Consider the following 23,768-nt stretch of genomic DNA (forward strand, 5'->3'; position numbering starts at 1 on the left):
CCACACTTAGCCACAGCTTGCGTTATACTATAAGGTCAGTAGGGGGGCCCTCATCTTACAAACAGCTTTGCACAGGCAAATCCACTACTGCACAGTGGCTTGGGATATAGTTAAAGACCAAAGCATGTTATCTGTGACAATGCAGGGATACAGAGTAACTGTCTCTGGGCAACTATAGCTTGCATTAGGCACACTTGTAAAATCTGCAGTCTTGTTCATCAGATCAAGCAGTGAGTAGTTGAGCAGAGAAAGATCACACACAAATGTCAGGCAACTCCACAGCACAGAGACTTGCTAACAAGACATGGGCAAAAAGCACACCTTTACAACATTACAAAGAATCTGAAAAAGTGTGATGAGGAACTTAGCCCCCCCACGTACTTTGCCTACAGTAATGCAAATATCTAGCATCACACACACAACTTAAAACCATTCAGTCACACATTTCACACACTGATAATGGCGCGCCATTTTGTTAAAAACAGACCAATCCATCTGGGAACTGACTTCTGGTTTTGGATAAAAGAGTGGACCTACAGCACTATATCAGACATAACAACTACTGACAGTCCTACTGTGTAAAGCAAGGTGCTGCAACAACTATCTTTATGGTGGGACAGCCTGACACAGAATCTACTAACAAGGATCCAGTTCCAGAAGAAGTCTGACAAATGCACTGTTTTAGCCATGCTAGCGACATGGCTCTAGGAATTGGTCACTCAGTTGCTCCACCTCTTTGGTCCAGACTAAAATAACTCAACAGCTTAAGGATGGATTGTCAGCCATGGTCCCCAGACGATGAAGCCCTCGGAATTTGATTTTCCCTACCACCAGCAGCAGGTCAAAATTCTCATTGTCTTGATAAATATCTCGACTTCTATAAGTTGACTGGCTCAAGATTGTGTACAGATTTTCATGGTTCTTAAACAATGAACTTCCCATCAACACACACCTGGTGGAAAGCCTTCTCAGAAGAGTTGAAGCTGTTATAGCTGGGTGGGCCAACTCCATATGAAACCCTACGGATTAAGAATGGGATGTCATTAACCTTCATGTGCGGGTAAAGGCAGGCGACCCAAAACCTTTCGGCAATATAGTGTCTCTCAAACGTTGGATGGATTGCCATGTAATTTGGTACACACACATTCATGCCCCTAACACGATACTAGGTGCGTTTGACTTCATGCAGCGCTGAAGCAACATAAGGCATGCTGGTTAGAAATTGCATCTACAAATCGTCATTAAAACCTCGAGGGAGCAAAGCGGCTGTAGTTGCTTTTTTGCGGCTGCACGAAGTTGGAAACACACTCGTGCCTTGTCTCGCTGCATTTTTCTTTGCAAATGCCTCGAGATCAGTCATTGATCTCAGCTCACAGTAGTGATCCCTTGACTTTTCACCTTGCACCATCAACAGGTCAAACTTTTTATTTGTCCTATGCAAAACTAATGACAATCCCATCAGCCTCAGCTGCACTTTGTTTTTAGTGCTAATTAGCACGTTAGCATGCTAACACACTAAACTAAGATGGTGAACTTGTTTAACATTATACCTGGATGTTTGTATTATCATTTTGAGCATGTTAGCATGATGATGTTAGCATTTAGATCAAAGCACCACTGGCCAAAGTATATTCATGGGAAGTGTGTATCTTGTGATTTTTCTGTAACAAAGTAAAATATTACGTAAAAAAAAAGAAATAAGAAAATTCTTGAAAATTAAACACTAAACTGGCAATGTATGAAAAAATGTGGCACAAAGTATTTTGATAGTAAATACAATATTATAGAATTTCATTAACTTGCAACCGCTATTAACAAATTTAAAGCTATAGTTCCACGTTTTGGGAAATACATGTAATTGCTTTCTTGCAGTTAAATATGAAGCCCCTATAAACAGCCAGTTAGCATAGCTTAGCATTAAGCTTGGAAGTCGGGGGTAACACCTACCCAGGCTCTGTGTAAAGACAAAATAATTAAATTGCCAGCATCTCTAAAGCTCTGTATTTAACATGTTGTAATTATAATGTGTAACATTGAAACACCGTAACAGTTGAATCAACAGTAAGCACTGTGCAGGCATATGAAAAAAGCTTCATGGGGACTGCCGTATTTATTTTGTTTTTTCCACATACATAAAACCATATGTGCACTGTAGCCAAAAATGCCTGTATATACAAAAAAACAAAATCGATATACACAAAATAATTATAATACAAGAGGGGAAAAATCCTTCAGTAATCCTTACAACAACATTGCAAGTACGAACAAAACATCTTTTTTTGACACCTTGTAAAGTTTTTGTGCAGATATTCTTTCTTTATATTATTACAAGGAAATAAAGTGTTTGTATATTACAAAGCCCAGATTCTCTGGGTGTATGAGGGTAAAAAAAAACAAACTATAAGCTTTCTGAGGATTCATCAATGAAACCTTATTTCACGCACTACACCATTACTTACCTTCAGTGCATAAAATGTATCTATTAAACACTAATTACAAATGTAACTGAAGTAAATCAAGTCGTCCTCGCAAGTTTTTTTTTTTTTCTGGTTAGCAAAATGGTATGGCGTGTGTGATTTCAAATATAAGTGTGTTATTTAACTTAAATCAACAAAAGGATAAATCCAAACTCTTGTAGTGTTTCCATCCAAAACCAGATGGACTGACATACGTTATCGCCCAAAGACCGGGGCGAAAAACTAACAACGCATCTCAGATGAAAATGCTGATGTAGATCTACAGACTGCATCCTCATGAAAACACTGTTTAACGGTGTATCTAACTGGAACAAGTGATGCCGGGATTCAAACTAATTTCAAACTCTTAATATCAGAGCAGCAAATTCAAGTTCTTCCACAGCTTCTCAGAGATCACTTCTAAACAGCAGGTGTGAGAAGCAACACAGAGCTACCAGGAACATCTCTCTAAAGACAGAGAACATGGGGGCAGTTGTTATTGTGTGCGGGTGTATTTCCTTCTGAATAGAGAGACAATTTTTGCCAAAACAATGAAATTCTAATGCAATGCATTATCAAGATTCCTGGCTGAAAGAGAACCGTAGTTTTGAAAAACACTTTTCAGTTAGTTGATATGGTTGTAAAATTTTAGGAATAATTTGTAGTGTACAAATGCATCATCTAGATTCAACCAGGCAATATTTTAAAGGCATAGAGATGGGCAGTGCTGCTTTACTTAGAGAAAATGGTGAGTGAAAGTGAGATTAACCCAGCCTCTGTGTCTCTGTGTGTGTGTGTGTGTGTGTGTGTGTGTGTGTGTGTGTGTGTGTGTGTGTGTGTGTGTGTAAATCTGAAAAAATGATCGTAATCGTAACTGCCCATCTACACAGCCTCAAAATATTAGCCTTACACTTGACTAAATGCTTATCTTTAATATGGTTAGCTGTAAAACTGAAATTAAAGTTGTATGTACTATCCAAATGTGGCTTTTGGGATTTCTATCCAACATTGCCAGTCACTAGTAGTGATTTTATTATGGTAAAACTAGTGATCTTTTCATGCTCCCGGAAAGTACACCGACAATGAAATGAGAAACATCTGTGGTAATTTAAAACTCAGTCGTCCCTGTTGATGTTGAATGATTCCCAACTGCTGAAACTGCTGACTGATAGAAGGGTGCAATAACCTGGTAAAGCCCGAGTGTATAACGAATATACTGAAAAAATAAAAACATGCAAACAATGTCGATGTCCCAGATTTTATCCAGAAAAAGCTCAGAGCTTGAATATTCAGAGAGGTGTTCGAGTCTGATGGTAAACAAGGTTTTGCAGAAGAAGCCCATCACATGCTGAGCTGGAGCCACTGTCACGTGGGCTGTTGGTCCAAAACATTTTCTCCCAGTGCTGGTCCCACATTCAAGGAACTTCTGGACCATTGTCAATGATCTGCAATGATTTATTACCATCTGAAAAAAATAAGACTTTGCTGCCTGACATTTTGCCTCTGTAGATAGCAGTGTTGTTCACCATTTGAGAGCAAAGGAGGGAGGAGAGAAAAAATATAATACTTTTTGCCAGTAGCAGCTACTTTGATGATCAGTTTTTATGTGAAATACTATTTAAAACAAACTTTCCATGTCCGCCAGGCTGGAATAAGTGGTAAAATAAATTATTTTTTTTGCTGACACATATTTATATTCTTGCATGTGTGTGTATGTACTGTGTGTGTGTCTGCTGATTCTCATTGTGGAGCCAGTTATTTATCCGAGCAGCAGCCCCGACAGGGCGTTCAGGTCTCTCATGTACGGGTTGTCGCTGAGGATGCGGTCGATCCGTTGCTTCTGGTCCGGGAATATGTCGTACAGCTTCCGTTTCAACTCTGACGTCTCCCCCGGTGACCGCTGGGGAGGTGGTGAGGGTGAGGGGGAAGGGGAACGGCGGGGCGGGTGCCATTCGGGGGGACCAGAGTGGGGCCACTGTGCAGTGGGGAGGAGGGGCCATGGCGTGGAGGCTGGGGTCCGAGGAGCAGAGTGCAGGGCCTGGACGTAAACTGGCTGCTGCTGCTGGGAGGATGGCCGCAAGTCTGGGGGTCTCAGAGGGGGAGGAGTGACTGGAGCCCTCCTGACAGAATAAGGGGGGGGAGAGAGAGAGAGAGAGAGAGAGATGCAACAGACCAGTCATTTACTGCAACACATGCCACAGCAATAATTATTTATCAAGTATTTACATGTCACCTAGAATCAGAAAAAGACTGATATCACAGGTTTCCTCTGGGCCCTAACCTTCCACACATATGCAGGTAAAACATACCTGTGGTCTTTACGCAGGAAGATGTCGATATGAGGTCCGTATTTCCCCAGAGGGTCATCAGGGATCATGAAGTGGTCCTCCACAAAAGTAAACTGAAGCAACCTAGGAAAGAAAGAGCACACACATTAGTTAAATCAACTGTAATTGTCTTGGCACTATTAAATTCTCATACAAAAAACAAAAAGTAAAATCACAATGAACCTGCAAAACGTTATAGAAATTTCATCTGCTCATGATTAAAAAAAAAAAAAGACAGATAGCACCTGAAAGCAAACATTTTCTTTCTATTAGCATTTATTTGATCTTCAGTTTCTGTTTGTTCTTCTACAAGATTGTTTGGTACATGTAAATAAACTGGATAAACTAAATAAAAACTACATTCTTAACATCAACGTCATCGAGCTGGCAATCCGCCTCAGTGGACTTTCCAGTATCATGTTGGGTAATGGAACGTATACGTGAATGACTGACTGAGCAGCATACATAACAACCAATCACCTCTCTTGAATGATCTTGCGCCAGGTGTCTGATGTGTCGACAAAGTCCCTGAGGTTGTCATTGGTTACGATGATCCCGTCAGTTTTTTCTGCTAGGTGGAGCAGGAACCTGAAACAGAGAGAGAGAGAAAACTTTCCTTGTGTTCAAAGGTCAGAGGCTCGTTCCCTGCTCGGACGCTGCCGTCCACAGAAGGGAATCCACTGGTAGAGCAGGGGAGGAGGCAGACGTTAACATTTTTCAAGCCGTTATAGCGGAGATAACAGAAATGCCTAAAAATCTGTACACAACTTGGGAAAAACATGATAGTTGCCCAGAAAAACAAATCATCCTGTTACAGCCCACATCCTATTTTGTATCTTTTTTTTCAATCTTCTTCATCTTTGTGAAACCATAAACAACAAATGTTCAGGATGACTAATTTTCACTTCTGCTACCTAAAAACAGGTAATGTTACTGTTTTTAAGTTAAATAGAATGTGGCATGAACAGCATTACTATTCTTGAAACCTATGTTTGTTATACTGTGCTGGAGAAGAGTTCACAGAATGAATGTTTAGCTGAGAAATCTGCAACATTTGAATCCATTCCATGAAAATCTGGGCTGCTCTTACAGCAAATCAAAGATCTCCAACAGTGCCAAGTCAATATGGTCTTCGATACTCTGAAGTGATTTTACTATTTTTACTACTACTCATAATGGAACTAAAATGTACAGAGATAACTGAGTGGCTCAATCACTGGCTCGGGAGAAGCATGTGTTCATCACCACAGCTCTACGATGTCACCTCTCGGTCTGCCTGCTTACTGCTGTCAAGATATAAAGAATTCAAGATAGGTGGACTCTCCTTGAAAGTTGACTGTTTTTTTAATAGTTTAAGACTGCGTGCGTGCGTGTCTACCTGTCGTCATGTGAGGATATCCTCTGGCCACAGACCTCCCTGGAGGGAGTGAAGGAGAGCAATCTCAGGTCTTCTAGCTGGTTTAGAAAATGTTGCTCTGAAATAAAACAATTATCCTAAAATTACATGATAATAAAACGGTTGAAAAAGTTGGTTCAAAGGGTTTATTAATTCACTAATTCCGTTATTAGTTGTTTTTTTTACCAGGAGGCCTAAAACTTACAACACCATATTAAATTTCCACTTTTAACCGGATAAAGAACACTTAAAGAATGTTTTAAGATTTGGTTTTGGCTCTGTACCCGACCACTGTATTTGCAATGGAACGGTACACTATATGGTTATAGTGTTGACTTCAGCTTCAATTTGACACAGCTTACAGTGCGTATGAAAAGGTCGGTACCCTTGTTATACACACTCAAACACCATTAAAAATGAATGTCAGTACTTTAACCTCATTACAAGTAAAGAGCCAAAATAATGAAAAACATATTACTGTCCCTTATGTTGAAGACTGCCCTGTATACACATGCAAATGTACAAATGTACCTGTTGTGAGTCGGTCTCTCTTCTGACGCCACTGAGGGACAAATACAGTGATCTCTCTGTGGCCCCGCCTCCAAAACGTCTCCACAGCCAGTGCTATTCCTCGACATGAGAAGAACCGATGAAGGCCATGCCTGGAGAGATGGGGGACGAAAAGAAACATGTAGATAAATCATGTCTGACGACACTACAGTTTGCACTGATTGTCTGAACCGCTGAGGTCCATGACTGTTAAAAATGGATGTCAATTTCTGTAGCATAAATGTGGGTTTAAGTAAAGAAAACAATCTTTGTATTGCACACCGGGTTTCCAGTGACATGACAAGTGAGTTAATCAGTGAGGAGAAACAAGGCTGCACATGAGTGTCTCTGCTGTCTGTCTTGGCGGGCCACCAATTCAGTTTTTAGTGCTACTGTGATCTCTGGCCTCCCTAACATTTTGTCTATCCTGCACCAAGGGCTCCTCTGGACAATATGGACTCAGAATACATATGAAAAACAAGAAAAAACATGGGAAAAAACAAAGAATTACGCAAATAGGGCAGTGCTGCAAGCGATGAAATTTCATCATGTCGTAACGAGGTGACCAAGTGACAAGTTCAGAATATTTTAAATATTAGCAAGTCATACTGGTCTCAATGGTTTCCCTGGCAACTGATTTTAATAGTACAGTGGAAACTGCTAATAGTGATCTCGTTTCCATTTATAGTGATTAAAAAGCTTCAGACAGAAAAATTCCCACAAATGCTGCTTAAATAATTTGCTTATAGCAATGAAGAAGTCCCCATACGGTACCATACCTGAACTACGGATGTTACTGTATTTGTAAACACCACAATCCTGTTTTAGGCTATAGACCAATTTGAACTTGAACCACAGTAAGATATATTTATATACAGTACTGTATTACTGTACTGTCAGTGTATTTGAATTATACACAGGGCAGTAGTTAATTTGTGCTGTAAGTTTGAAACAGCTGAACTGTTTTGAACAGTCAAAAATAGTCAATAGGGACGGTGTCTGTTTCATTACTTTATATTCATGTAAGAAATATAGAAATGTCAATTAGATGGTAATCTGTATAAAAATTTTTTTAAAAAAAAGCCACAGACGTGATCACTACAAGAGGTTTCCACTGTAGTGAAAACAAAACAGCACCCAAAACACACACGCGTGCTGCATGTCATCAGCTGACCCAGATCGCTGGTGGTGACGTGTGTGCACGTCAGACGGCTGTTAAACAAAAATGGGTAGCTAGGACAGAAAACCACAAAACAACACAAACAAACAACAGATATGAGAAACTCCCTGAGAGCAGCCAGCCTCACTGAGCAGGGAGCTAGCGGCTGCTGCTACAAGCCAGAGAGCCAGAACACTAGTGATTATTATTTGAGTATTTGTTATTATCAACGCATTTAAGTTCTTTATTTCTCAGGTGGACGTGTTGAGGAAATTATGCCTCAAAACCCTTCTGTGCATCATCACCCTCAGGTTGAATGATTATCACTTTCAGAAAAACACATGTCTGCTCTGTTTATTCTATTTTTATGTTAGGGAAATCTTTGTCTCAAATCTGACACGTGCATTACATGAAGAGTTTTGTAACCATTAAACAGCAGAAAAACATGGCCGTCACAAGACCCTGTTTCTTCACAGATGGAAGACTCTAGACTGAATGGCACTAGATATGTCTACTGGAAAGTGGGGAGCATCAGTTTACTCTTTCATTTTCCTCATCTTGTAAAATTATTTCAGTTATGTCTCTACTGGTAACTTCCCATCGACTGGGTTACTTATCTTGATCAGCAATCTGGCCTCACATAAACTGTAGTGCAGCAGAGACGCACAGCAAGATCTGTGTGGCTGTGTGTTACACAAAATATGCAGCAAGTGACACAGGTCCCCCCTAAAAATGAAGCTAAAGTTAATCTATTTTGCTGCTGCTGAATATGGACGAGGTAAGTAGATAGAGTTGCTCTTCCTGAAAAATATTGTGGAAGTCACTATGAAGTTTGATATTGCTCAGGCTGCATCATCTGGCCTCAGTTAACCTTTTGATAAATAGTAGCAAAAGTGTCACTGCAGAAAAACACTCCCCCACTACTTGCACATGTAACTGATTACAAATTGCTTCTGTGACATGGCATTACGAGCCCATGTACAAACACACACATACACACAGTACAGAACAAGATCAGCTTGTGGTCAGAGTCGCAATGCAAACTCAAGGGAAGTTCCACCGACTGTTGCAGGAGAAAGTGATGAGTGATGAGGAAGAGATTATGCCGCAGTAAAATCACCATGAGAACTGGACGTAACCTGACAGGAAAAAACATCTCCGAGCTCATTGGAATAAGTTTACATAAGCTAATGACCTAAAAATTAGGATTGGGACATGTCCTGATCCTCAAAACCGCACTAGGGACATCATCAATGTGAAGAAGTTAGGTGGGGGCTTTAGTTTTCAATAAACAAATACTTGATACACCTGAAATCCATGAAAATGTTTACTATATTCTGTTGTCTTGTTAGTAATATTAAAGAGTAGATGAAGGTAAGTTCTGTGGCATCAGACATAAAACTGCGTGTCTCACTTTGCAGGATTGGTCGAGACATAGGTGACCCATGCTTTTCTGTTTAGGCATACTTCTGGTAAGGAGTCAGGTAGGATGGAAGGGAAGCGGGAGGGTATAGTGGGAGTGCGAGAGAACGTGAAAGGAAGTGGCTGGCAAAAGTGAGAAGTCAAGTAAAGGTCATCCGGGAAAAAATTGTCAGCAGACAGTGAGGGAGGAAAAAGAAAAACAACAATCTGCGCTCCGTCCTTCCTTGTGTGACACCCTCTTTGTTGCACAATTTCTGGATTAAACAGAAACGACTTAACACCAATTTGTTTTTTACTAGAAAAGGCCTTTCTTCTCAAAAACACCTCCGTAGTACACCCCCACTCATCAATATCACGTTACAACTGCTTTCGCTCTGCTGGACGCACGCACACGCAAGCACGCACACACAAACAGTGATGAGTAACAACATTATGTGAATGCGTGGGATAGGTTTTGGTGCACCTACACAATAAGGTTGTAGCTGCAACCTACGCACTTTTAACAGGTGGTTTGTTTAGTTTGACAGTGTGTGATTGTGTGTGTGACCTTAAATGGTGATGATGCCAATGTTGATGGGAAGGGTGATGGCTTCATATGTAAAAAGGAAACATGTGGGGCATGCACTATAGCTGTGGTATTATAACTGGCATCAGAGGAGCTACAACTCTGTCTTTACACTCAAACTAGTAAGAAAAACATTTAAGAGTCATACAAGTTACATTATTCATTACCTCACCGGTAACAGCTCAAGCTTTGTTAAAAAGTGCCAGTAAACCCCAGACCCTTGTGGCCTGTCACTGCAAAACATCCATTTACCATTGCTATGGTTACACTCCAGGGGTTATTATATGCTTTGCATGTTAATACCAAATAAGAGATTCAGTAGTATGAGAGTGTTTCCCATGAGTCTGTATTCTGTGGTCGATTTTCACAGGCAGTTGAGGATAAAGAGAGTTTTTAATGACCTTAAATACAGCCCCCTGGACACCCTCAATTCCAAACCCATTATGAATTTGGCAGAATATCTTTCTACTGCCAGAGAGAAAGCAGAGACAAATCCTAACAAAGTACAGGCTCAGTGACTCACGTTCAGAAAAGGAAGACACGAAAAGAATCATGGCAACCAAAAGAAAACAGACTATATGGTCACTGTTCGACAGGTGAGGCTGAGACACAGGTGCAAGGACATTCACTTTAACAAGTTCAACTCTGTTATCTCAGATTTTAAGAGCTAAATGAGAGAGAGCGAGCAGCAGAAAGTAAAGGTGAAAGTTTGCAGTAAATAGTCAGTCTGGCAGTAAAAGTGCAGTGTCTGTAACAGTGTGTCCGTTAGCAAGTGCTGCAGCTTCTCGTGACCAAGAGAAGTCTGTCTGTTGTTTACCCAACTGCTGGAAAAGTGAAGGTCGCAAGCAAACATCTCCCCTGGCCTTTAGACTCCAGTCTGGAAGCTGAGCAGGAAAGGTACGCTTTTTGGCTGCTATGTAACTTAACATTAGCTAAATTTATAGGAAATAACTACAAGCTGCATGTCATAACCACCTACTTGTCCAGTGTTAGGGTACAAGCTTAGACTAAACTGTTGAAACACTCTGTGCTGTACACATCTTGATAGTTAAATTATATTGCAGTTTTCTGGTTTCTGTTAGGAAAAGAAAAGACGATTGTGACCATGTAGGAGCTGAAGTTAGTCAAACAAATCAGGGATGCAAAGGAGTCACCTTTAAGCTAAATAGGAGACTTCTTTTGGATTTTAATGTACAAATGAAATGCTTGGTAATTATGCAGAAGGGAGTGAATAAATTAGCTAGTTCTTACATGTTGCCTATTTTTTATATTAACTTCTACAAATAAATTAAGACACAAACATGTCATCCATCATGACTTTGAAGTCATATTAACAAGGTTTTCCCTGCCATTATTAGTTAGGTGGTGAGGATTTATTAGCTGCTCTAGCTTTTCCAACAATTGGTTCAGAGATATGGCAATAAAAAAACCAAAAAACAAAACACAGACAAAACTATTACAATTCTAAATTTCTCCATGTAACATGGTGTTATTATACAGCTTTTCTGCATTTTTGTTTTTCATGTTATATTTAAAAAAGTACCCGATGTGACACCAATATCCTCTGAGCTAAGCTACTGTTATGTGCACTGCACAAAAATAAACAAAAAATTCCCCAACAAAAACCACAATTCTGTCAGGTTGACACCTGATCAAGAGGTGTGATAAGAGCCCAAGCGCACAGATGAGAGATTTTTTTAACAGATGAAACTCACTTTTCTCTGTCTGAGGCGCTGAGTCTCAGAGACTTTATATGCATGTTTGCTTGGTCTTAGTCGATGAATATGATGTGAAACTGCAGGAGTTTTTGGGTTGACCCATTATTTCTGCACAGTGGAATCCACAGCAAAGGTGCTTCCGACTTTTCTTCTGCCATAGGAAAGTTTATCATTGGTGCCAACTCCCATGACACACCATTAAATATATCTGTTTAAACTATTTCTTAAAATTTGGCAAGAATAATTTGTGTGGATAGTCCTGTGTGGTATGAAAAGGCCACATTTTTTAATACAACGTAGTTCTCATAAATAACTGTAGGGACAGATGCTGCTTTATGCCTGTACAGTATTTCCGGGCAAAGAAAGCAAAACAGATTAAACTTGCAGGGGGTGTGTGTGCATGCGCAGTGCAGACTCACGCCATAGCCACATTGCTGCCATCAATGATGATATGTCTGAGCTCCTGACGTCCCGGCTCATTTGGCAGCTTCAGAGTGTACGGAGTCCTCAGTGACTGATGGAAACGAGCCAAGCCAGTTACCGGGGGCACCGGGGGGTCGTTTGCAGGAGGAGTCCTGGCTCCGACCCCATGAAACCCTATGTGGCTGATGGTCTGATAGGGAGAGGCAGAGGGCCGGGTGATGGGCTGAGCTGACTGAGGAGGACAATAATAATTATACCATGAGTGGGCATGTTTAAGATCACAGCTCATTCCAGTTTCATCCAGAAGTAAAACTGATTCTTTAAACATCTAGCCTTCAACAAGAGTTGATCATCAGTAGTAATAATAAAGCTAAAAATGGACTACTTGTGAAGTAATTCTAAGACCGCAGCTTTGTCAACATGTCAACCTGTGGGTTTAAAAAAAATAAAATAAAGTTCAGTCATCTTTTAATAACAATAAAAAACAAATCTTTTAACTTCATCTTCTCCTCCCTCTTTAAAAAATCTAGAATCTGTGAATGCAAATATTTTTCTTTTAGGTTTTTAAGGTTTAACTGCTCGACGCAGGATGTTTCCTACTTTACTGAAAAGTCCATTCTCAGTGTGTGCACACTGGAGGTTTTCATATCACACCACTATAAGTTTCACATTGGACCATGACGGGTTTCCTGATGTCACAAATCATCTCGGTGGTAAATGTCAAACTCAGATTAAACACAGAAAAATGTTCCTCCTTCACACATTAATTTGAACTCAGTCTTCTACTGTCAAGCATTCTGCACAGTGAAGATCAAACATCCATGTGAAACAATAAAAAGCACAACATAAGTGGAGGACCTCAAGGTAATACCTACACTGGGTGTTGATGCTAAGGAGGAGGTTGTGGCAGTTAGCCACTGAGGCGTGCTGCGCAACGCTGTCACACTCTCAACTTTGACGGATCCTCCTAAAGTCTGAGTCCCACCCCTCGACAGGTAGTCCCTCTGTGAGACGCCACCTGCTCCCCGCGCCAAGTAGTCTGTTCTGGATCCTGACTGGGTGTCCAGGTGGGCCACTGTCATTATCCGGGACGTCCTACTATCTGCTGTTTTGGTATTCATGGGGATGACATCATCGTCATCGTCAATGGTAATAACCTCGTAGTTTCCTGCTCCTCCCTGAGCACTAGAGCTCCTCTTGATAGTGATGGCCTGAAATGAGAGTCGGTATGATTTTATTTTTATTTTTGGGAGAAAAACGGCATGCATTACACAATTCTGTTGTCTAAATTAATGATGTAAAGTAAACACAATTTAAAAATCGCTCAGTGTTTCCCACAGAATGTTTACGTCGCTTTCCCCTTCAGTTCTCTTTTCCCCACACTTTCCCTCAAACCTACACCTCTGGTCTCAAACACACCGGCTTGACCCGCCTCTTTCTGTTCCTCTCTCTCTGAATGTGTCTGCTCTGCTGATTGTCTCCATCAGCAGTATGTTTTATAAAGTCGCTGAAAACACACAGAACTTGCTTTTTGGATTTTTCCATCCATGATTCTGTTTTTCTATTAGCAGGTGCGCCATATGTGTAGGAGGCTTGTTAATGATGTAGCCTATTGAAACCAACGTGCTGCCCAATAACATCTGCACTGGTGTGTTCGCTATTTGTTTACCTGGTGCTTGTAAAATACCCACTGTGTCTGCATCTTTTTACATAGTACCAGATAACATCTCTCTCGGTGCAAAATACTTAAATGGGTCGCCAAACATACCTGGATGGCTGGTAATATATCTGGGTGACCTGCCCAAGTAAAGTCTGTTTGTGGGGAAACACTGGCTCATTTAGCAAGTTTTGAAAGAAATTAGTCAAGAGTATTTGACATAGTTACATACATTACATAGTTATCATGCTGTAAAACACCACACATTTGTTAGCAAATATCAGTGTTCATCAATAGGAAAGCAATTTCTTATTGAATGTAACCATATTGGATCTTAAATATTGTTTTTGTTATCACAGAACACCTCATTTCATTGCTCATTTGGCTCATCCAGCTGGCCTCAAATATATCAGTAAACATCTCACGTATAAGCCATACGTGAGATGTTTACTGATATATTTGAGGCCAGCTGGATGAGCCAAATGAGCAATGAAATGAGGTGTTCTGTGATAACAAAAACAATATTTAAGATCCAGTAAGATGAGTCATAAGATATGAAGCAATTTAGTGGAAATGAGATCAGAGTACAGGGTAGAAGATAAAAAGGGAAGAAGAAGCGTCTGAAGAAACATTTAAGTGTCATGGGAGCTAAGATATGAGAGATGTAAATGTGAGGTGACAGATTAAACGAGGATTTCACAGGTGAGATGAAAAAAAGAACATGGTAAAGTACTTCAAGTTATATTATCTGAAATTTCTTGACACCATCTAGACTGAATTTCTCTGTGATTTCAAACCCTTTAAACACAGTCAGGAACTTAAAAATGGAGATTTGGTTCCCCTCATCTCACAGTCTTTCCCACATTAAATTTGAGTGTTTTATCAAAGAAAAAATAAATAATAACACTGAGAAGCAACAATCTTTCAGTGAAGGGGTGTACCTGCTGAGTGCTGGTCTCGCTGCCACTGCACTGCCTTCGATGGCCCAGACCGTTACTGCTGCCACCATGCTGGTTGGGCTTAATGTTCTCTTTGGACCTGCCCGGGTCTACTAATACTCGACTCAGCTCACGCTCCTTCTCTCTGAAACGAGAGACCGTAGAAGAGGACGACGACGATGAGGAGGGAGTGTCTGAGGAGCGTACAGAGTTCGACTGTCTTTCTTTTCCCCCTACTTTTCCCTCTTCATGAAGCTTGGTTTCCGCAACAATTTTCTCCAGAACGAGGAAGGTGTCTTCTGTCTGTCCCGTCTCCTTGACGACACGCTCCACCACTTCCTGCTGATAACCCATGGTTCTGAAGAAACCACAAAATTGGAACAATGCTTCATTTGGCAGGAAGAGCTAAAAAGAGTTTCACAATTCAGTCTCCAATACTTCAGAGAAGTATAAGGATACTAGGAAATGTTGACTAAAAAGATTGATTGGAGAAGTATAAATTGGGCTTAACTCAGTTTGCTGAAACCTCATGAGCTTCAGTTGAACATTAGCATGAATTTTTACACAGGACAATGACCACTATTTCTCACATTGAAATCAAAAAGGTATGTCCATGGCTTCATGGCCAACTACCACAAGTAAACCGATGACACAACGCATGCTATAGCGTAGTGTATGTGGCAGTATATACAGTATTATTTTTTATAGGCTAACTAATCGATAGAGGTCATGTGTTTTCTTTGGAATCAAACAGGCATGTGATTGGCATAGGACAAAAAAGCAGGAAAATAAACATAACACAAGAGCATACAACATGGTGCTGTTGTTTTCATTCAAAAACCTTGTGGAAGAAAATAGTCTCTAATGTGTTAATGATAAGTTTAACTCATCAATAATGCAACATCAATGCAGAACAATGAGTTCAACATTAAAAGTTTGCTGTAGCACGTCAAACTTTTTTTTTTAATTTTTTTTTTTTATTCAGCCCCATCCAGATAGGTCTGCTGACGAAAATGGCACATTGACGTTTTGAAAAGTTGAACATGTTTCAAGAAAAGGCATCTGATATAGCGAAATGGGCAGCTAGCCAAATCTAAACCTTCCTTATCTTTTCACAATTTTCTTGTCTCACCGGTTCAGCTGCATTGGATGCATCTTTGTTGCTGTTTTTGTAAAATGAGCTACTCGAGCGGCCGCAGAGCGACCGGACAGTCTGACTATTGGTGGCTTCACTGTCTCCACCGTGACCTCTCTGCTGTCTGTGATGTACAAACTGAGCTCCGCCCTCGGTCAAATGCACAGAGGAGAGGACAGAGCAGCATAGCAACATATTTTTCAGATCTGCATGATTCACGCGGGTCACATTTTCAGGTCGGGAAATCCGGGAAAATCACAATCCTGATTAGTGTTATTGAAACTAATTTCCATGACTTTTCCAGGTTTTTCATGACAGTATGAGCCCCATCCCTAATAGCACATCTGTAATAACGACAAACAGTTCAAACTATTATGACCTTTACCTGAAGAAGTTGACCAAGCAGCGGAGGTTGGTTTCTGGACTGACTGCCTCACTGTCATCTGAGACTCCTTCACTGGCGTCCAACATGATCGGACCGCCAACCGTGTTTGCTTTAGATGAAGAGGAGAGGGATGATGAAGCAGAGGGGGTTTTGGATCGACAGCTGCTACTGCTCCCCCTGCCCTCTCTGTCCCTCTGTCGCTCCCGCTCTCTCGCTCTCTCCGGCGACTCCTCCCTCCGCTCCAGAGAATACTGTCTCTTTGTGTCCCGAGTCTCGCTCTCAGATGAGCGCCGCTTGTGTGAGGGCCGAGTGCCGTTGAGCAGGACCGCCTCAGGACATAAGCCCATCACTCCTCCTGCTTTACTACCTCCAATGACAGATGCTGCTCCGGCCCCTCTCTCTTCAAAGCTGGTGTCAAGGATGCGGTTGGAGAGCTCCGTCACAGGGGTGCTACTCTGTGAGCGGTCCTGATCGACCTCTGCCATGCTGGAATACAGCGTCTGGTTAAGCTGAACCTGGGAGAGAAACACAAAGCATTTACATGTTTGTAAGTTTAATTCTACTTAAATTTTTAAATGCACGTTAAAATGAAATCTATTGTCAAAGCAGTACGACAGAAACTACACATCTATGTCATAAGATCAGACAGTCCTTATTTGTCACTGAAATGTTTCACCATGTAATGGCAGTTAGTTTTAACACGAGCGGGAATGCTCAACTTCCTCAAAACCTTGTATGGCCTTATGTTTATACACTCTGTAATATTTAATTTCTACATCAGGCCACAACATTGATAGAACAATGTCAGGTGTCACACATGTCTCAGGCTTTGTTGAGTCTCAGAAATGTTCTTGGAGATAAGAGTTTTCTATAGAACAGGAATGATAACAATCTGCCTTGTTGTGACCAATATAAAAAGGTATCCTCCGGCCAAGGACAAACTGGCCTTCACAGCAGTGGTGTAGGCAGCAAAAAAACAAATGAAGGCGGTGAGAGCTCAGTGTACATAAATTGCATGTTTAAATGTCTGTCTTAAAATGATGTGTACCACACCGCTATTTACCCACATAACAGAACCACCATCAAAGCAGAAACCAAGATTCAAATCAGTGGCTTAAGCACTTCAAGAACCTTCAGGGTCATATTTTGCAATGAACTTTAACAACTCCAAAAACGTTCCCTCCATTTAGAGCTTTCTCTGTCTTCCTGTGTCCTCTGAGTGGAACACCTTGTTTAAACATACAGCATATCAACATCCAATACCACTGCTGACGGTTTCTCTTTATAAAAACCACATTCCTAGAGTCATTGTGAATTTGGTTTAATACAGTGCCGACGACTCTGTTGCCCATGGCTTTGCTTGTAAGCTTCTAATTTAGACTGAGCAGCTCACTGATGGCAGATAAATCTGACTTAAATCAGACTTGTAGTAGAAAGGGATGGTGGTAAAGCCGAGCTTGTCTGAGTTATTGCAGTTCTTATTTCACAGCAAAATCAGAATATTTCCGAACCTCAACTCCTCAAGGGACTTAACAGCGGCATTTTAGCTGTGGTCACTCTGGCTAGGCCTGGGCCTACCCCTTGGCTACCTGTCTGGTTCATAGACAAGAGCAGCATGTAAATGAATTTCAGTCACAATGAGAGATTTCACTCATCTAATCAACACAACAATGGAAAGGATGTCCATTCTGTATTACGTACAATTGAAACACCATACATGTGTTTATTTTAGCATAAATCCTCCCTCAGATGCAAATTATGACTACACTAAATCTTACAACTAAGACTTTGTAGATTTGTGGCTGAGCCGTAGCAGAACCCGTACACTTCCCAAAGGTTTCAGGTATCACACGGTCAAGACAGGAATAGGACAACTCACATTTTAAAACCTAAATTATTACAGGCCACTGTCTGAGAAATCATACAGAATGGAGGTTATAACCCCAACTACATAGAAGATACATTTAAGCGTTTTCAAAATTTGCCACAGTTATCCAAAGGCACTCTAGGTATTTGACATTTTAGCTGGACAGCTGTTATTATGCTGCACTGTAATAAATCACATTTTAAAAAGGTATACACTAACCAGGGAGGATGTGTTGGTGGTAGTGGGGCTATGAGCCAGTCCCAGTAACTCCTCCTTTAGGGCACTGGGTAGCAGAAGAAGCTCCATAGTGTACTTATCATCCCTTTCTTCCACAAAGGACTTGAACGCTCGTTTCACTGCGGGCTCTCTGTCGCTAGGCAGACTTCGCTTCTCCTGGATACAACACAAACACAATCACAGGTTTGTAGTGTCCTGTCCCACATAGTGTCATGCTTTAGAATATTTTTTTAATCTGCAGATTAATTTCTCTATTCAATGATTAATCATTTGTGTATTAATGTCAGAAAATAGTTAAAAAAAAAAAAAATGGCCATCACAATTTCCTGTGTGATCACATATAATTAGTACCCATACCTGGAATAGTGCTACAAATTGCTGAACTCTGCTCTGGGCCATCACTACGGGTTCCGCCCGGCCCAACAACCGAAGACGGCCTGGCTCACGCACCACAACTTCAGCACTTGTGTCCCGTATGAGCCTGTCCAGGAAGAGGCCCCGGGCACCAGCAAAAATACAGTGCATGTCCACTGGGTACCTCTCTTCTTTCTGCAGTTCGGGGTCACACAATCCTCGAACATATTCCTGCATGACATGAAAAAGAAAAAAACTGTGATAACAAGTCATTGAACCACTTCTTGTTCTCTCTCTCTCTCTCTCTCTCTCTCTCATTTTAAAAAGAACACATTAGCTACTAAAAATAATTGGGTAAAAACTACAGAAGTCAAACAGGCTTTTTGGTTAAGCAAAATTAAATGTATACATTTATTTTACAGGGTTTGTGCCAATATTGCTGGTATGTGCTCTTTTAGTTCAGAAGAATGTCCCTGCACCCTCTGTAGAGCTGACACATGCTGAAACTTAACACTTGTCACTGATTCAGGGAATATCTTGGCTATGGAAATGTTCGGATGAATCAGCTGCAGGTGGGAGCGGTAACTTCCTTACAGATACAATGTCACATTTCTTTAGCTTTAATGTGTAAAAAGAAAAAAGAAAGGCTCAGTAGTGAGAATGTAAAATGACTCAACAATGACGCAGTGTGAGAATGACACAAATGATGTCAGACATCACAGAGAAACAGATCACAAATATTTGGGTGTGGCTTTTCAAATCCAACAACCAGTAAAATGAGTTGGGAGGGCTGATACTCTGTAATAACAGCATGTGTGCAACATATAGGTGCTGGTACTTAACTAGAAATGCAAACTAGCCAAACTAAAAATAGAAATCTGTTTTTTTAGTTTTGTTTCAGTTTGTTGGAAGCAAGCTCTACTTGGGTTGTTGTAAATCTACTTAATTTTTTTTTTTAAGCATCCAATATATTTATGTATGACATGGTACATGAGTTGAAAGCTTATCAGTAAGTATTTATACAATTGTTGCTTGTCATTTTTCAATTTTGTGAACACAAACAACAAAATTCCAGTGACCTCCATTGTATTGTGGTACAGACACAAAACCTGGGCAAATAAACACAGAAACTACTTGCATGGCTATTTTGGGAAAACCAACCCTTTCACAAGAACTGTTCTACTGCCCAACAAAAATGTTCCCAAATTTCCAGGGTAGTGGTTCTACAGCCTTGTAGAAGGGGATATCATAAAAAAGTTACATAAAAACATGCAAAATTGATAATTTACAAGCACTATTTCTCATTGTTCGCTCTATTATAAAATATTTTATTTCAGTTGTCCCATGACCCAACAACTTTCACCATTTATTCACAATTATATGAAACAGCAGTGGATGTAGACAGGCAGTTGCATCTGCCCATTACACATGACCAAAGAAGTGCATTCAGGTTGATAACTGTTAGAGACTGTACTAGTAAAACACACACCAAATACAAGTAGTTCATTCTGTTCAGGGTCACTTATTACTTGCCTGGGAATCGGACGAATCTGCGCGCTCATGTTTTGTTTGCTCTGGCAGATGAGTCTGGCCGCCCTCATATTCAGACATATCAACCCATCCTGGAACACAACCTTTTAGCTAATGCGGGGCTGGTATGACTGCATAGAGGAACGCAACCTAAACAAACAAGATGGCTGCTGCTAATGTGGAACTGCTGCTGTTGAATCAGCCATCATGTCAGTATTTAAATGAACTAGACGGCATATTTTCTCTAAAAAGAAGAACAAACAACTGCACTTTTGTTGATATGAAAGATGTGTCTGCCGTACTTTAAACAGGAATCGACAAGTTTAATTTACCAACCACACGCTTCATTGTGCCGAATGGTTGTGGGTCTATCCAATTGCATCCAGAAGCATTTAAGCCTGCGCCCGTTGTTAACGGCCCTTGGAAATCAAAAATGTACTGAGAGGTTCCAGGCAAATAATTAGTCTGGTGATGTCATGTAATAACATAATAATTATGGTTATAGATGGGAAACTGAGTGAGTGACCCACATATGTAGTAAGTATAGTAAGAGCAGTAATGTGCTGACCGAAAGAAATCTGACAACAGACTTTCTGTTTCAGTTATGCTCCATTTAACATAGAAACCTCTGAGACCTAAAATCTACTTTAAAAAACAGACTCCTCTTTTGTTTAGTCAAAGACAAAATACACTACAAAGCAAAAGACGGCATATTCAGGTATAAGAACCAAATACTTGGCTGACGTCATTGATTAACTTTAAATAAAACTAAATACAGTCAGTTAGTCACAAACTGTATTGCCCCTTCTTTAAGTGAAGCAGACAGCTTTACATTGCAGACTTGCTGAGCTGTGAGAAGCAGCTGCAAACTGTGGCAGATCGTTGAAAGAGAAAACAACAATTAGGACTACTTTAAATCATGTGCCATGTGTCATTTTTCCTTCCCTGAAACTACATTACCAGAAAGCATGTTGAGGGAATAATGGCAGTTATTTCCCAAACTAGAGGAAGCGCCAACATTACTTTCTATGGTCATGCAGGAAGCCGTTTATGACTCCTGCGTCTTCCTTATGAGTTGAACGGGGCTTGCAGTGAAATTACCATTTCCACATTGCATTCTCGGTTGACTGGCAGAGCTTGGAACAGCTGGTTCAGGAGGAGCAACTTACGCACAAGAGAAAGACCAATGACACAAGATGCAGAAGTGTGAAAAATTGCTCTTGTATGGGAAATCACACAGGAATTTAAAAAATGCTGCAGATGCTGACAGCTATTTTGCATGTGTAAATGTAGTGTATTATCTCTAAATGCATCTCAGCTCAGCTGGTTTTTAAATTAATTGCTGTGTTCTGAGTTGACTTTTGTGTCAGATAATGTGATTTAGTCACACCGAACATTGTCAAGTGGAAAAAAGAGCCTTTGAAGCTATTTGAGATGGTATTCAATTTGGACCTTGACTTTTGGACATCCACAAAACAAAATTCCAAAAATCTTATAAGATAGTAGTTTGTGTGGCCAGAAAATATTAATTTGGAATCAAGTGTTGCTTAAGTAAAACTAGCACAATATAATGTGCTTGATAACTACGCCCACAAAATAATAGAAATTCTACAATGATTGGGAAAGAGAGTTGTACAATATGTCGTAATATACGTGAACATATCCACAAAATGGCAGAATACATTTCCAATAGGGCTGAACAAAACAAATCATTACTTTGACAGATACCGCGATATGAGTCATGATTTTGGTGGGAATGGTAATTTTGGCATTTCATACATCTGGAGAAAATAATTTGTAGGTATCTCTGTAGCAGCACAATGCTTCATTTTGTTGTAACACATTTTCCTTTATCTTAAAAAAATTGCAGCTCCTGTGATTTTGATAATATTTTAATTAATTGTTCAGCCCACTGATTAATTGTTCAGTCAATTTGCATAAATGTATGGTATGGATGGTAGGGACAAACAAAGACTACAGGAATGTATTGTTTCTCATACTGCAGACAACTGAACTCTCAGCTATTTACTTTCTTGTCATCTCTAGCTTATGGTTGCTTGACATCTAAATGAAGACTATACACTTTGTAACACGGACTTTAACTCAGATTAGTTGTCTATTAAAATTAAAGGTATTCTGCTCATTTAAATTTAAGACTTCCACATCATGATATTCTTTAGATTGTCTAGTAATGAGAGACCTGCCTGAAAAATGTTGTTATTGCGATGAATTTAGCTTCCATTTCATGGAATATCTGATCTAAATTAGGGGTGGGTGATATTATGTTTAAGAAAACCCTGTCAGTTTTGCGGATGTGGTGGCTAAGGGGGAAGAGACATTCATTGTTTAACTACATATCCTAGCTTCAACTTTAACAAAGTTATCACTTTGTGTGGTGCAGCATTTAATAAACACAAAGAAAACACAAACATAAAAATCTAAATACGACCTTCTCCCCCACCTCTGATGTTATCTAAATTAGATATGCTGGTGGGATGTGTGATATAACAGCACAGACTGGTGCCAATCACGGGACACTAATAACTTACACCCGTTCATCAGCCAAAAACAAACAGGCAGTGGGCGGTAACGTTACTGCCAGCATGGTGGTTATTCGGTGTTATATTTTATTAAAAACAACTCCTTGTCACAGTGGACTGTTGGTTTATTTAAAAAAAAAAAAAAATGTAAGTGAAACAGCACTACGGCACCTCACCTTTGCATTTGACACGTCTTCTCTGTTTCCTCTGAGCTGCAGCCATATCTGCCGTAATGTTTTGCTACCGTGCGGCTGTCCCGTGTGGTCCAACAGACCGATAATAGTGAACGTTACTTTAAAAACCTGCTCTACTCGAGGCTTGGCACATTTCAGTTCGTCTTCTTTATCCTCTAGCACTGTAAACTCGTCCACGGTGGGGGCCTCCGGCTGCTGCCTCCCGGCGGGCGCAGGGAGCCTGCTGGTCGGCTGCTCCGGGCACGTTAGCTCGGTGACTCGTCTCATTCCGAGGAGGGGCCGCGTTGTTGACATTCCGCCTCTCGCTCTTACCGTCGCTCCAGACGACGACGTCTCAATATTGAAACCTTTCGGCGCTGCTGGGGGCCTTTGGCGTTTTCATGGTCTCGTTTGGGATGTGCTCCGAGCGACGAAGGGGCGTTTATAGCGTCTGGGGACATGAACACAGAGGTAACACTAGCTTAATAACTCGGAAGCCCCGAGTGACGTATCCGGAAAGTCCCAGTGATGGCGTCATCAAAACACGACAGTTAAGCGTGCTCTCTTTAGTCCAAAGATGTTTATCGGTCAAGGTCTTGTCAACACAGTGAAAAGAAGACGCACATTTACGACAGAAATCCGGTTGATGAAGATCCTGTTAGATTACACTATTTTGTTGTTCACCAGTGGCCAGAACGCGTTTAGACAGCATGTCTATGTGAGAATACGAGAGCAGCTGATTGCTGGTTGGACGCTCTGCCCTCTCGTGGTTGTGTGAAGTTATTGCATGTTGCAGTTGGTGCAGGAGGGCTATGGCAAATTCAGCCTTGTGGATTACTAACCAAGGCAAGTGAGGCGATTGACAACAAAAAACCAGTTTCATTGGATGAATTGCAAATTTGCACCACTAAAGTACAACATCGGCTAAAGCCTGCAT

The 23,768-nt window shown here is 40.7% G+C and overlaps 1 protein-coding gene across 1 annotated transcript; it reads right to left on the reverse strand.

The window, feature by feature from the left end:
- Positions 1–2,084: 2,084 nt before the first annotated feature.
- Positions 2,085–23,359, reverse strand: n4bp1 (nedd4 binding protein 1). The gene is made up of 12 exons (XM_038705726.1): positions 22,835–23,359; positions 18,592–18,819; positions 18,217–18,390; positions 16,131–16,645; positions 14,614–14,968; positions 12,891–13,226; positions 12,012–12,247; positions 6,711–6,841; positions 6,162–6,258; positions 5,264–5,371; positions 4,766–4,867; positions 2,085–4,576 (listed from the first exon to the last, which is right to left on the reverse strand). Exons 1-12 carry the CDS (start codon positions 23,144–23,146, stop codon positions 4,216–4,218), a joined length of 2,955 nt encoding a protein of 984 aa, XP_038561654.1. The 5' UTR covers positions 23,147–23,359; the 3' UTR covers positions 2,085–4,215.
- Positions 23,360–23,768: the final 409 nt, after the last annotated feature.

Source organism: Micropterus salmoides, unplaced genomic scaffold, assembly GCF_014851395.1.
Source record: "Micropterus salmoides isolate LMB-PRFRI ecotype aquatic unplaced genomic scaffold, ASM1485139v1 Ms_hic_scaffold_8, whole genome shotgun sequence".
In the NCBI taxonomy this organism is placed as follows: Eukaryota; Metazoa; Chordata; class Actinopteri; order Centrarchiformes; family Centrarchidae; genus Micropterus; species Micropterus salmoides.

What these genes read in the sequence shown, in the direction of transcription:
- n4bp1 (XM_038705726.1), bottom strand. Translation starts at nt 23,146, where the DNA reads ATGTCAACAACGCGGCCCCTCCTCGGAATGAGACGAGTCACCGAGCTA. An exon ending in CCACCAACACATCCTCCCTG is followed by an intron (nt 16,646 to 18,216) that starts GTTAGTGTATAC and finishes TTTCTCTCCCAG; the next exon opens with GTTCAGCTTAACCAGACGCT. An exon ending in TTCCTGCGTAAAGACCACAG is followed by an intron (nt 4,577 to 4,765) that starts GTATGTTTTACC and finishes TTATTCTGTCAG; the next exon opens with GAGGGCTCCAGTCACTCCTC.